The 14903-nt window shown below is 39.0% G+C and overlaps 1 protein-coding gene across 1 annotated transcript in view; it reads right to left on the bottom strand.

Moving 5' to 3' along the window:
• Window positions 1-14357, bottom strand: part of Khdrbs2 (KH RNA binding domain containing, signal transduction associated 2) — a 363837-nt gene extending 349480 nt beyond the window's left edge. The window contains exon 1 of the mRNA XM_057751463.1: window positions 14111-14357. Within this exon, the coding sequence (XP_057607446.1) occupies window positions 14111-14201 (91 nt within the window). The 5' untranslated portion in view covers window positions 14202-14357. The remainder of the gene's footprint in view (window positions 1-14110) is intronic.
• Window positions 14358-14903: the final 546 nt, after the last annotated feature.

The raw sequence follows: 14903 nt of genomic DNA, 5'->3' as shown, positions 1-14903 counted from the left end.
ATTATTGGAGAGAGGATGACAGAGCCTGGAAAGTATTAAAGAACTGGCCATGCATTTCATATAAGGTAAAAGAAAAGTAGGCTTTAAAAGCTGCTAACTCTACTCCACATAAAGAAACACAGTCTAAGCCCAGCATGCTGATGTAAAATTGTACTCTCACTACCTAAGAGGCCAGGGCAGAAAATCTTAACTTCCAGGCCAGCTTGGATCCATAAGAATTCCAGGACCTGAAGCTACATTGATGTCCATCCAGGCAAGAAAAAGGGGAAGTGAACATTCGTTAACAACTTACCCATATAATAAGATACTATTGAAGACTTCCCACACATCCACCCAGAAGAGACACTTTGTGCAATGGAATAGATGATCAACACTAAAGGGAATTAGCTACTGAGGAATGCAACAGCACAGACATCGTGACCAAAGGCATCGTGAACTTTCAAGAAGGATGATTGAGTACTAAGTTAAAATATCTCCAGGAAATTGAGGAGAAGCATCAGAACCATACTTAGAGGATATGAGGATCGTGGGAAGAAGACTTGAGGGCAGAATCTCAGCTGATAAAAAATATTATCTGTGTTGCCAAGGGTATTCCTCACACAGGTTAAATAACTAAAGCATCTCATCCTCATCGAGTGTGGGTTTTAAAGCTCCATTTCTGTTTACAACTTTCACCTTAATTTTTTTTAAGTAAGGTCATCACACACATTGAAGCAGATAAGAAAGTGGCTCTTGTTAATATCTTCACAAGATAAGTAATGCTTACAAACCTCCAAAGAATTTATCAGGAAATTTGCAGAACCAAGGACCTGCATTTTCACAAGAACACAAAGGCCAATGGGTAGTGAAAAAATTTCCCAGAGTTAGAGAGCAGCCAGGTAGCAGATACGGAATTCAGTTTTTGACTTGGTTTGTCAAGTTCTTTTCACTACAACAGTAGCTTCTGAATGATTTTTCCACATTCCAGAGTAAGAAATAAATTTTACTTAATAACCTAGTAATTTCACAAGTAAATTTCACACAAAAGTTATAATAATGCTCCACAAAGTGCTGTTTAATCCAAAACATATATTTTAAGTGGCACAGAAGAACCTCCTTTTTCTTATATCCTTAAAGTCGTTGTTTCTTCCAGAATGTATTTACTCTGCATTGCTTGCCATCTGGGAAGAAAATGTGCCTGTGTGTTCGTGGGTGCTTATCTACAAAGGTGTATGTGTGTGTGTGTTTTCATTCGGTTGCGGTACACTCAAAGAACCGTTGAGATTTACAGGGAAGCAAATTTGGATCTCTCATCTCCCATCTCTGTACACCATTATCTCACTGCCCATAATGACAGCAGAGCTTTCTTAAGTGGCTTGTGGAATCACAGATGTAAAGGAGAAAGAGCATCTGGATAGTATCAGTGAGCCTTGAGGTCACACGTTCCAACAATTCAGCATGAACTAGTAATGAAAAGGCAGGTATAAACAAAGGATCTGGAAGAAGGAAAGCCTTCAAACACCAAGGACGTGCCTTAGAAAAGATCCAAGGATGCATGGCATGATCTTATATATGATATATTTGTTTTAAAGCAGGTTCCCTGCCACACGGATAGACTGTTAGACTGGCAAGGTAGAAGCACTTAAGCATGAAAGGACAAGGGATAGGATAAGTGCTATTTACAGTTATCAAAATAACAACAACAACATAGCTCTACCATCATTTTCTTGGTTTATAAAAACCCCCACTTTACACATGAGGACAAAGGAGTACATTAAGCTTAAAAATATCCACTCAAAATCAAGGCTTCAAAATTACAGGAACAGAAAATAGATTTTAAGGGTATAATTACAACATTGGTGATTTAACCTACACTCCAATGTCTCCATCTTTCTACCTCTCTCTTCTTTGTTCAAGGACACAAATGCACGATTTGCATAGGTCGAAATGATAAATACTATCCATTTTAGACATTTCAATATGCTGTCTTGTCAAGTCAATGTTCACTTTCTCAGGACCTGGGCTACTATTTGTTCATCAAGTGCACATGGATTTTTCTCCACATTTCTGTTTTCCTTTCCTTCCTTTTCTGTCTATAAATCCATTAGACCGTATTTGTGACAGTTCCCTTTTCTTTCTAGGTTTCTTTTGGCTTTTATTGCTGCTGATGCTGATGGGAGACTTTAGGACAAAGTATAAACATGCAACGTAGGCTGACCTTAAACTCAGAATCCTCCTGCCTTCACTTCCTCAGTGCTGTGGTTACCAGTGTATGCTCCTAAGCTCAGTTACTCCATTAGAGCACACAGAAATTTCTCCATACCCGCTTCCTGACTTCGGCACCTGAATTTGTATTAAACTCTCTACTAGTCCTTCATTCAGGGCATAGTCTCCTGACCTTGACTATCTGTTTGAGTAATAGTTTTGCAGCCGACAGCGCCGTTGACCCTATTAGCAAGGGGGACCTCCGACAGCAACCGTTATTCCTTTGATTTTATCATCTTCTCTATCTGAACCAAGTTTTTACACTGTGCTTATAAACTTTTAACAAACCTTTCCTTCTTTCGCTCTCTGCACTGTATGATTTGAACTCAGTTCTCCAGAGTTTCTTAACCGGTTTGCTATTTTAGTGACCTCAGGTCCTACCCACATCTAAGACATACCCAGGCCATTTTCCAAGAGTGGAGCCATATTGTGTGTCAATGAGATAACGATCTATTTGGTACTGCTTAAATCCTCTTAAATGACTTTGGTTTTAGCAGGAAGTCCAAACTCTTAACTGTCACTTAGACTGAACACATGTGTTCACTGAATGCTATTTCAACTTAACACAACTTAAAGGGTTCTCCTTCACCAGGTCTTGAATTCCAGGAGACGAAACAAACTCTAATCTAGGTCTTTCTATATGAAGATGATCTTTTGTCTAGTTTTACACTTAAGTAAAATTTTCTGTTTATAACATTTACATGCTTTAACACAGTAAGTAAATTTTATGCCCATTGCTTTCATTTTATAAGACATTAATACACCGCTGTGTGCAAATCTAATTTCTTAATTTCTTAAAGAAAGTTTTGTTTTTTTTTTCATTCAGGTCTTTATTAGAGAGAAAGTCATTTTAAACGAAACAGGAAACTCTACAGTAGCAAATATTTTTAAGACTTTTAACAGTTTATCAGAGTAGTATTTTTATATTCAGTGAAACAAGGATATATATCTTTTCTTTTTAAACATTTCAAGGTTTAGTAACACCTTTTGACTTTTTTCCTAACTTCTATCAACTACTTGCCTCTGGTCCTTCCTCTAAAAGAAGAGCACAGATGACTGGTGACTGCTAAAAGAAGAGGAATCATTTTCCTTCAGGGCTGAGTTCCTGCATAGACTGACCAATACCAAAGAGTCAGCCCAGACACATAAATATATAGTCAATGATAAATGAACTAAATATACTGAGTAGCTGGGCATGCAGGTGTGCATATACACATGTACACATATGAGTGTATATATGTGTAACAATAATAATTTTATAAGAGGTAAAGAATTTAGTTTGGGGCGATACTGGAGAAGATGAAGGCATTAGGTAATGGACAGAGTGGTATAGATGCTCAGGTATGACATTCTCAAAAAACAAGTACATTGATGCTAACATATAATGTGTCTCTCTTTAAATTTTCTCATAAAATGGGGGCAATATTCATTACTTTTCATAATATATTCCACATGCTTGCATAAGAAGATGTTAAATGAATTTCTCATTACTTACCCCATTATATTCATTAAGTAATTTCTTTCACTGCTTTTGCCCCTGGGGCTGCCTCTTCTGAGCTACTCTCAAGACTTACATTATCCAGCATACAACCACAAATCTGCTAAAATGCACTCTGGGGAAAACATATGGATTCTGATTTTTATAAGTAGAGTAAACTCTAATCACTAACATTTGAAAGGAAATGGACATTGATTACATTGATAACAGGACAGTAGTAACATCAACCAATATGTTTCCAACATATTAAATCCTATGAGCTCAGAACCTATAGATAACATTTATATCAAGACATCTGTTTCTGACCAAATATACAATCTGCTTGATTTCAGACATTAAAAAAAACAAACCCCTCACTGCTGAAGAGACAAGAAAGAAGCTACTGTTGTTCTTGGTTGGGAGAAGAATTCAACAAATATAAGCAGCCCTTCTTTAAAAGAAATTAGAAAGACAATACCTCAGCAAATCACACAACTTCTCCAATAATTTTCTTGGTCATTAAAAAAGCAGAGACTAAAATGTTTGCTTATGCCTCTCTTGAACATTACTAAGTATTTTCAATGGCATGCTTAAATATAAGACATTCAGATTTCCTCAACCTGACTGTATAATTAACTGTTTGGTAAATGCCCACACAACAAATCCACTTATCTTTAACTTACTCTATTTCTTATAGCATTATAAATTAATTCATGTAGTTCTTGCATTGGGGACTATTAGAGAAGTTTACTGACAAATTAATATTAAGTCTCTGACCTAAACTTTACATATTAATATCTGACCCTCCTTCACAGCATGAATAGATTTGCCCCTTCCCCAGGAGGCAGTATATTTTAGTGGCTCTGCATGGCCTCTGGTAGGGTGAATCTGAATTTTTGATCAGCATTTCTTTACTGTAGTACTTGTGCTAAACAGTATTAATTCTTGGCATTTATTAGAATGATACTAGTAACAATCTAATGTGATTGGTGGATAGACTCGTGGTAAGCCATGAAAACATTCCATGTAGCTTCTGGTAAAGAGCATGACCTGTGAATGAGTCAATAGTAAGTATGACAATTCTGGATCCCTGTGATCTTCAAAATAACTGCTCTGCTAAATTCATATGAAATCTAGCAGTCCATCCATGAACATACATGTAAATGTATGTGTACTTAACGTGCCTTGAACACACACACAAATGTGTTAAATCCCCTACAGCTTGTAGTCTTCACAAATTAAACATGTAATGACTCTGTGTATAGCAGTAGCATATAGTTATTGTAGAGAGATGTCACCAAATCACATTAAAGGACAACTGTGATTGTCTGATTAAATGTAATGGAGTCCTAGCCCCATAGAATCTGTCTCCCAAACTATAGCCAAACTAAGAATATCTATAGAAAAGTACCTAAAGCAATGCAGTTGTTCTTTAAAATTTATTATTTATTTGTTGATGTACAAAAGAGTTCCACAATAACCTGGAATGGAATAAAGCAACATTTTATTGATTTGGGGATAAACTCTGTGTTTGCTGGGAACTGGAACCAAATCCAGCAGCTATGAGGCCCATGCACACTTTTTGCCTGCATTTATAGTACATTAGACCACACCCAAAGTGGGCTGATATCTTAAAGGTGTACCCTTTAATGGAGGAGTACCCACAGCACTTCTCTACTGAGAATCAGCAAGCTTAGGAAAAGGAGATGAGCCACAAATAGCTCACATCAAGGAAAAGTCTGTGATGTAGCAAAGGGATACATGGGCCATGGCTCCTTAAATTCTAGATGAATGAAATTAGTCGCCATAAAATTTTTCACTCAAGAAATTGAGGGCTCCTATAAAACAAATATTTGATAACTTTGGGAAATCAACTACTAATCATTCTTCTTTAAAATATTTCTAGGTCTTTCTTATATTATTGAAAATTACCACTTTTATAAAAAAAGCTTAATCTATGAACACAGTTAGAACATATGCTATTTATTGCATTAAAAACAATAGAGGTGAGAGAATATAATTTCAAATAAGATATTTTTCTTATAATACATACTGGTCAAAAGAAGAGATATGAAAGTCAGTGTTTAAGCAATCGCTATGAAATGCTGATGGCACATGGTTATACCTAAGGTTTTCTAACTCCTGTAAACATGTTGCTTTACTTCTACAGTTACTATAGGAACAAAAAGCTTCATTCCAGACTAGTTAAAGAGAAACTGAAAACACAGGTCAAATTTGTTGTTTCTCTTTTAAGTTCCATACTATAAAAAAATAAGTATATATTGGTCATGCCCACTCAAACATAGTTCTTCATAAAACATTAATATTCAAATACAAACATATATTTACATGAAAGTATTATAAGTAAATAAAAACTGAAAATAATAGGTGCTGGTTATCATATATAAGAATAAAGAGATGCTCTGAAAGGCATAAGGAAGGATGTGGGCCAGCTGGTTATCATAACTGACAGATCTAAACCCAGAAACAACACATCTGTGATCTCCTAGAATTTCTGGAAACATATAAAAAAATTAACACAGACAACACACACACTCACACAGTCACAAATGCCCAGACATATATATGCTTATTCTTTCTAGCTGAAAGACTAGATTAAGGGAGGGTTAACAAAACATAATTTTGAAATACAAAATGTCCTCCTCAGTTCAATGAACTATTAAAAACTATGTTCACTCCTTTTAAGAAAAAATTAAGTAGAGTTGAATATGATGATACATCTTGTAATTCGAGCATCAGGCAAAGTGGAGGTGAGCCTGGAATATATAATAGGCTCTAGCTCCAAAAAAGAAAAAAAAAGATAATTATAAAAAGAAAAATTAGGAAGGAAGCCTCTATTTTTAACCTCATACAATGGTAATCAGGCATTATTTCCCTCTGAATGCTATCAAAGAAGACCGATTTAGAAGTTAGGACTCCCTTTCTACTCACCTCACACAATGTCAGCAGAGGTTATATGAAGATCTTGAATTGGTACTCTCACGTATAATGAATAGGCTCTTGTTTCCAAACAAGGAAGTATCATAGAGGCTCTATGTCTTCTGCACACTGCTGGAAACTTCACCATGACCCAGGAGGAATGAGGCCTCCCCATCCTTCTTAATATCAGCAGAAATACACAAAAGGCAGTAAGGGGACATCATCTACCTCCCAGACAGAGTAAGGTCAATGATACCAGTGAGAGGAACGTGGCTTTTCACTAAAGGTAGCTTGTTCTGATGGTGGTTCCATGTCTATAGGAAGAGTGTCATAAGCTTATTCTAAAGAGATTTAAAAAAAAAACCCATGCTGTCATAATACAACACTGAAAATATCCAGGGTACAGTTTAAAAAAGCATATGCTTCATGGCAAGAACTAGGGAAAACAATTTGAAAGAGAAAGGGCAACCAACAGTTGCCCACTCACTAGGTTCTGTAATTGTCTGAGCAAAGGAACAGAAGATCTGAAACACTACAAGTTTACAACTTAAAGATACAGTAACTAGAATTTTAAAATTCTTCTCCGAGACAGACTCAATCACAGCATAAGTGAGCAGTGGAAAGAAAAAATAGACTTAAAACAGAATCAAAGAAATAAATCAGCCCTAACAATAAAGAAACACATAGGCAGAGTCACTAGGACCCTAGAGAAAGGGAAAAAGTGTATACTCGTCATGAAATCCAAGAAGGAAAAGAAAAGGAAGGCGGGCTGAAAAGCACCTAAATTGGCATAAAACAACAGTCAGGAACTAGGTGATGGAGGAGTAACATAGATGTTAAAGGAAGATGATCACTGTGGTCGAGGAAGCTGAGCATGACAGCCATGATAATCAAACAATCCTATACAGGGCCACACAACAAAGCTGTGCACACACAATGTATCAATGTCATCCTCTCGGATGGGATATTATAGACTAAAGAAACCTCTGGCTTCACAATTACCTGCAAATGTAAAATTACTTCAGAATAAGATTTTTCTAGTGAATAAATGTTCTTAAAACGATCCTCTGTAATTTGAATTAAGGATTGATAAAATACGGATGAATTCAACCTTGAAGGAATTTCTGGAATTTTGTTTCTGGAGATGTCTTCTAGCTAGGAGAAAGGTAATATGTAGGTGTAGCATAATCCACTTAGTAACCATGTATCACACACCAAAACTGAAGGCAGGCATTAAGGATTCAGAGACCTGAGTCACAAATCCAACCTCTCAGCTTAGAGGGCAGAAAGACAAGATCAAACAGAACTGCATGTTGCAATGTAGCAGTGGAAAGGTCAAAAAGAAGAAAGGCAAGTTCACCTAATCCAAAATAAATAAGATCAGGAAGCTATTATGGAGGCTTCCTAGATGAAGGGGTAGCCAGCCCCAGTTTCTTGAATGAGTAATAATTATAATCAAGGAGACAAATTAGGAAGCTCTTACAGAAAAGTCACAGTACATAGAACCCCTTAGATAGAGGATGGGGAATAGAGGCAGCCAGCTATACATCATGCCAGATGACGTCACAGAGAGGCCCCAGGGGCAGAGTCTGAAGTGTGATGAGGAAAAGCTTTGCACATATGTGCTGAGCAGCCCCATATGTGAAGCTCGCATGATGGTTACTGTTGATACAATGCTGAGCAAGACTTAGCTCTGCCTATTGAGTTCAGTCGAGTGAGACAGATCAGCACAACCTAGTTAACGATGGAACGATGACAGTGTGGACAGCGAGCTCGAGAAAGAGAACATGGCCACCACGGTGAGGACAGGTAAGGGTGAGCAGAGAGGGTGTAGAGAAACTAATAACTTATTGCAGACCAGATAAATTAAGCAGAGAGGATCAAGAGACAAGGCTGGCAAAGGAGATATAAGGGAAGAATGCCAAAGAACGCAAGGTACTTGTTGTGGAAACAAATTATTAAAGAGCCTGAGTTGGCGGGAAGTTCATTTTGAATGAATCCTTGTGGAAGTACGGGGTGTACTGAAGTCGGGAACTGAAGTACACTGAAGAGCCTGGAAGAGTCAATTAGGGAAAGCCAGCAGCAGACAGTGGCAGAAACCCAGAGAGGAGAAAGGCCCTGCAAGAGTAGCAGCAGTGCAAACCGCAAACCGTATGCCTGCTGAAAGGGAAGAAAGCCTTTAATAGATGAGGCTGGTAGGGGGTGCTTCTGTCACTAGAGTGACTTTCAGGGCAGCGGTGAAGACAGAGGCTAGACAGAAGAGTTTTGAAGAGATAAAGTAAGAAAAATGAGGAAACTAGGTACTGATTAATAATACCAGACACCTGAAAGACATAAGAGGATAAGTGGCAAGAAAGATTAATTTCACTACTTTTGCAAGTGAAATGCAGTCTATTTTTTTCAGTTATTCATGTTGGCAAGGCTGCTACAAAAAAGACTAAACAGAAGTGGTGGGAGGACCCGAGGAAAAGATGTATCTCTAGAATGAGGTGAAACCCCATGGGAAGGGCTGGTGTGCAGGATGTGGGTCAAGCTTGAAAAGAAAAAAAAATATTAGTCTTTTATTAGTAAAATAATTCAAGAATGGGAATGGAGTCTGTATGTGAGATTGGGCATGTAGTGTGTATGTGAGGATGAACTTGGAGTCTGTATGTGAGGATGGTCATGGAGTCTGTATGTGAGGGTAAACATGGAGTCTGTATGTGATGGGGAATGGAGTTTGTATGTGAGGATGGTCATGGAGTCTGTGTGTGAAGATGGTCATGGAGTGTGTGTGTGAGGATAAACATGGAGTCTGTGTGTGAGGATAAACATGGAGTCTGTGTGTGAGGATAAACATGGAGTCTGTGTGTGAAGATGGTCATGGAGTCTGTGTGTGAGGATAAACATGGAGTCTGTATGTGAGGATAAACTTGGAGTCTGTATGTGAGGATGGTCATGGAGTCTGTATGTGAGGATAAGCATGAATGTGTATGAATGTATGTGAGGTGGGGCATGAAATCTGCATGTACTAGGAAGCAAGGAACACAACAGAGCACATACACAGAGACCAGGAAAGCTGAAATCTCTTGCTAAGGCGGAAGTATTGTAGGTTGAAGAAGAAGCTTGATGAAGTCTAGATTTATCATTATTATTATTATTATTATTATTTATTATGAAGAAGAAGGAGAAGAAGGAGAAGAAGAAGAAGAAAGAAGAAGAAGAAGAAGAAGAAGAAGAAGAAGAAGAAGAAGAAGAAGAAGAAGAAGAAGAAGAAGAAGAAGAACTAGTGTTGACCAAACCAAGGCAGACTGACAAGGAACCACGATGGGGGCATTTAAAAATCCTCTCTGCAGCCATATTTTACAAGATAATATGTTTCTGACTTGATTTATGAGTTAAAACACCATTCAGCAGTGATTCAAATAGCAAAATAAGAATCACTTTTCCTTTTCTTATAAAATCTAGTCTCACATTGAGATTAATCAGACAATGGCATGAAAATGCTAAAGAAAATGTGTTTCCTGTATTTACATAAAATTCTGCCCTTATTACTGCAAACAGAAAGGTATATCTCAAAATATCTGTCTGGTGAGCATTGCATTTCCCATTTCACAGATTTAAAAAAAAAACGCAGAATCATACAGAAAAGCAAGTGGCATCTTCAGTGCATCACAGTGAAGGGTGGACATGTCAGTACTCAGTACCAAGTGTGTTACACACTGAAATAGATGGGTTTGCCCATGTGAAGATAGCAAGATTTTAATCTGCACCTATGTGTGATTGTCTTGTATTTAATAAATGTATTAAGATTATACTGCTTCTACAGAGAGAAAAAAAGACATAGTCATCAAGAAAAAAACATCAATGGAAAGTTGTGTAAATCTTGTATTTTTTAAAATTAGAGGGTGATTCTAGGTGCACTATCAGAATGTTCTATAACTTATAACCTTGCCAAGAGCTGTGGGAAATATTTAGAGACTAAGATCTAAATTTTAAAGTGATCCTTACTGAGAATTTGAATCTAACTCAGTTTTGACATGTTACCATTTGTGAAAAATTAAAATCCTTGCTGTCATCCCATTTTTAAAAATTCACATAGATCTGCAAACATAAAGGCCAACTGCCGCTGGTGGGTCAAGCTTTCACCAAACTCTGGAAGGAGTGGCTCAGAAACTATTTTATTTGGCAATCTTAGCTTTCACAGAACCATAAATTAGCTAAAACAGTGGCTAATCCATCAATATTTGTGAAGACACAGGCAAGAAAGCCTTGCCTAAATCACTTTCACTGAAATTTAATAATCCTTTTGAAAGCATAAACTGTCATAATGGATTAATAAATGTGAATCGGTCACATAGCACATTCCACTTAAAACAAGCTTATATTCACATACATTTTGCACAGAAGACCCAAGCCTTCAAAGTCACTCAATAGAATTAAGAACATGAATCTGTCTTCCTTGTCCAACATAGTGTATATGCCTCAAATTGCACTATACTGCAGTGAATGTATTATTAATCATTAAACTAGGAAGGAATGAAAAAGTTTCAAAATGTTCAGCTATTGATTTTTCTGTTCTGAGTATGCAAACATCACTTCTTCGCATCAGCAAACATCTGGGAGTAAGTAAGAACTGCAGAAATATTCAGCTCTCCTACTCTAACTATTTAATTTGAGAGAAGAAAACTGGACCCAGACAAGGAAAGCTTACAAAATTCAGGTTAAATAAACATGGAATTAAATGGAGGTAGCATAGCTATAAATAGCCTCATGAAACTCCACTGCTCAAGCAGAATCGGACCTGGGCCAGAACATTAAGAATCATACTGAGTTCGCTCTATTACCACATTAAGAAACACCTTCCATAACAACTAAGGAGCTATGTAAAATTGTAATTACAGGATGGAAGTTATTTTAATCAAATACATTATGAAAACACCTTAACCCATATTACTCAAGATCTGCTATCACTAAGTCATATTCAAAATGTATTTGTTTTTAATGATTATTTTTAGAATCACCCTCACTGAAAACACGAAACAGAAACAAATGAAATAAAATACAATGAAAATACAAAAGCAACTCAAAAAGTAATTTGAAGCCCATGGCCTTCCAACGTAAATGAAGCAGGCACAAGTGATTATAGGCTTGTATCTATCAATTATCGCAAGGCAAAATAAGTCATTGTGAGAGCTCATCGCTTTATATCACTGCTTCTAGAAACTCATTCCAAAGAATGGAATCATCTGGCTCATTTTTATTGCCCCCTCCATCTCAAGCCTGTCTGCACAGCACTGCTAAAATGTATTTCGGTGTGCACCTTCCCTCCATTTGAGTATCTGTGTCAGGTTTATTTATAGCTGATGTCTTCAATCAGAGCATTTCCAGGTACGAGAAATAAAATCTCTACAGCGATCCTAGAAAGCCTCACAAATGGCCTTTGAAAAGACAATGGAAAAAAAATCTATAATGCAACATGTGCATTCTGATTCACTGAGAATCCAAAGCACACTCACCTTACAGTCTAGTAAGCACGAGTAAAGAGCTTGGTTAGAGTTACAGAAGTGAAAGGCGCCTGCGCTTCTCTTTATGTAACTATCTGGTTACTCTGGGATTACCGATGCCACCTCCTTCTTTCTCCTTTCTCATTAGGAATTCTTTGAATTTAGGCACCCTCTTTGTTTCTTACTGAGATGCTTGTCTAGTTAGGAGCTTTTCCCCTAATCCATTACAAAAGCAGGCCATGCTTCCCCCTGCTGGGAAAAAATTAAATTACAAGGTGCATTAGAACAATTTCCTAAGTCGCAAGAAATCCGGTGCTTGAGAAAGAAAAGTGCCAGGAAGCCAGGCACTTAGTGTTCTCTTAACGGTTTTTCTGGTCAGGAATATCCGTGTGTTGCACTCTGTTAAGACCTTCACCTGCATCCCTTAGTTCTGTAAGCTTTGAAAGTACAGTTAACAGACATTAATAGCTGGTGAATCAAAGACTGATTCATCTGTCCCAATGAGAGCTCCAGTTATCAGGACAGAGAAGATCCGGAATCTGTATTTTTTTTTTCATTGTACGCTCAACGGAAACACTTCTGAAGAACAGACTGAAGTGGATAATTGAACATTTTTAATCTGTTAATGCCTATTAAGTCATTCTTTTTTTTTTTCAATATTCCTAGAATGAGTATACAAATGTCCTTTAAAAGCAGAGGACAGGATAGTCCTTGACTTTAGTTTTTCATTGACTATAATTTGATTATTAGGGAAGTGGTAAACATGATTGTATTTCACTCCCTAAGTACTCTACAAAGCCAGCCTTCCCTTGAAAACAGTTTAGATTATTTCGAGTCTTCTACATTCTGATTATAAATTTCTTCCTGGCAGTCTTTCATGAGATACTTTGTTACTGTGGGTCATAATAAGCAATAACCCATTAAAAATGTCAAATAAATCTAATGTCTGTGATTCCTATGAGGAGCAAAATTTTTTCTACGATGCAAAACAAAGCCTCAAATCTATTTTAATGCTGAGGAATTGGACAAGGAGACGATGCCACTGATTTTCTAGTGGGTCAGACCCCACACTTCCAAGCTGCACAGTAGCCAGTTTGAAGATGAAGCAGTTCATAATTAATGAAACATTCATCCCCAAATTCTGCAGTTGTGTTAAATAGGCATGTGCCAATTCAATTAGTGGGTATATGGGATATCTTTGTTTCACATAAATGGAATAATTGGGGTTAATATTTCTGACAGAGAAGTTTTCATGTGTGCCTTTTCTCAAACGACCTTTCAAAGCAATGCAAAAGGCAAGGCATAGATGCTCCACTGGGAACCGAAGAAGCTCCACGAACATCATAGGTACATAAAAGAAAACGCACACCTAATTTAAAAAAAACAAAAAAACAAAAAACAGTTGATCAATTATGGAGCGTTTCTAGGGACCAATATCTCAGAGTACCCAATAATGTCTTTTCAAATACATTTATAAGCACTTTAGTTTCTGCTTACCATGCTCACGTAAATACACAAACACGCATACTTTAATGTTGATTAATTCTAAGACTTTCGGGGGAAAGACTGATAAAGGTTATCAAAATCACTTAGAAACGCCAAAGGGGGGAAATGTACTAAATAAATAACGCTGATCTGTGACCAAGACGCTCTCAGAAAAAAACGCTTCTTGGAACGCATTTCCTCCTGAACTGATTTCCCTGGCTTCTGTGAAGTGAAAAGGTCCCGGTGAGCCACCTGACACTTGCTGGTTTCCCTGTCCAGGACCCTAACAGGTCGCATCCTCCAGTCATGAGACCTCAGGGCTTTGGTCTCCAGCAATTCAACCTCCTCGGAGCCCGGCTGTCCGCGCAGCGCTCCTGCCTTCATAAGCAGCTCCGGGGGACAGTTTCTGCACAGCGGAGCGTCCACCCTCCCCAACTTCTCCCTGCCCGGGGCTGACGAGCGCCGGGGCCGGTCCTACCTTCCGCCAGAAGGCGCGACGCGTGCACAAAAGATGGATCCAGGCTATCCTTCTCTGCCATCAGCTCAGGCAAGTATTTCTCTTCTCCCATAGCGCGGACTTCGGACCCTGCCTGGCAAGGCGCGAATCCCGCCCGCTCGGTCCCTGGCTCCCGCGGGGGACCGTCCTTCCGCCCGTCAGCGCAGCTCTCGCGCCTGGGGCTGCGCAGCCCGCGCTGGTACCTGCTTCTCCCGCGCCCCTGCCCGGCTCCAGCCGCGGCCTCAGCTGGAGAGGCTGCCCGCGCGGCCCGCCCCCGCCGGCCTCCCATTGGAAGCGGAGCCTGGAGGGCGGGGAGCCCGCGGAGGCGGCCGTCCGTCATTGGGCGGGACCGCACGTCGAGTCGCCTGAGTGGCAGGAGGCTGCTGCGGACGGGAGGGGTAGGAGAAGTGCAGGCGCTCTCTCCTGGCCGCCTCAGCCGGCAGGGTTCCCAGGCCTGTCTAGTACCCGGGAGCCTGTGAGGACTGCTAGGCGTCCTGGATGCTGAGAGAGGAAGAATGTGCGCGCCAGGCACTGGGAGGTGGTGGACTTCACCTGTGTCCCCAAGGCACAGGTGTCTCTCTCCTTGCTGATGGCATGCTCTTGGGCAAGGTTGGAAATCCAAGACTAGACATAGGTTGTGCCTGGTGTTTCCCATGACCTACATACATCTTGGGGCAGGAGGATGTCCACTGATGGACAAATAAAGAGGTTATTAAAAGATTTTGTAGTACGGCAAAACACTTCCAGTATACATCATCGCGATACGGAATTAGTT

Source organism: Chionomys nivalis, chromosome 19 (assembly GCF_950005125.1).
Source record: "Chionomys nivalis chromosome 19, mChiNiv1.1, whole genome shotgun sequence".
Lineage (NCBI taxonomy): Eukaryota > Metazoa > Chordata > Mammalia > Rodentia > Cricetidae > Chionomys > Chionomys nivalis.
The sequence above is the reverse complement of the archived record's forward strand: the minus strand, read 5'-3'. Positions and strand labels throughout refer to the sequence as shown.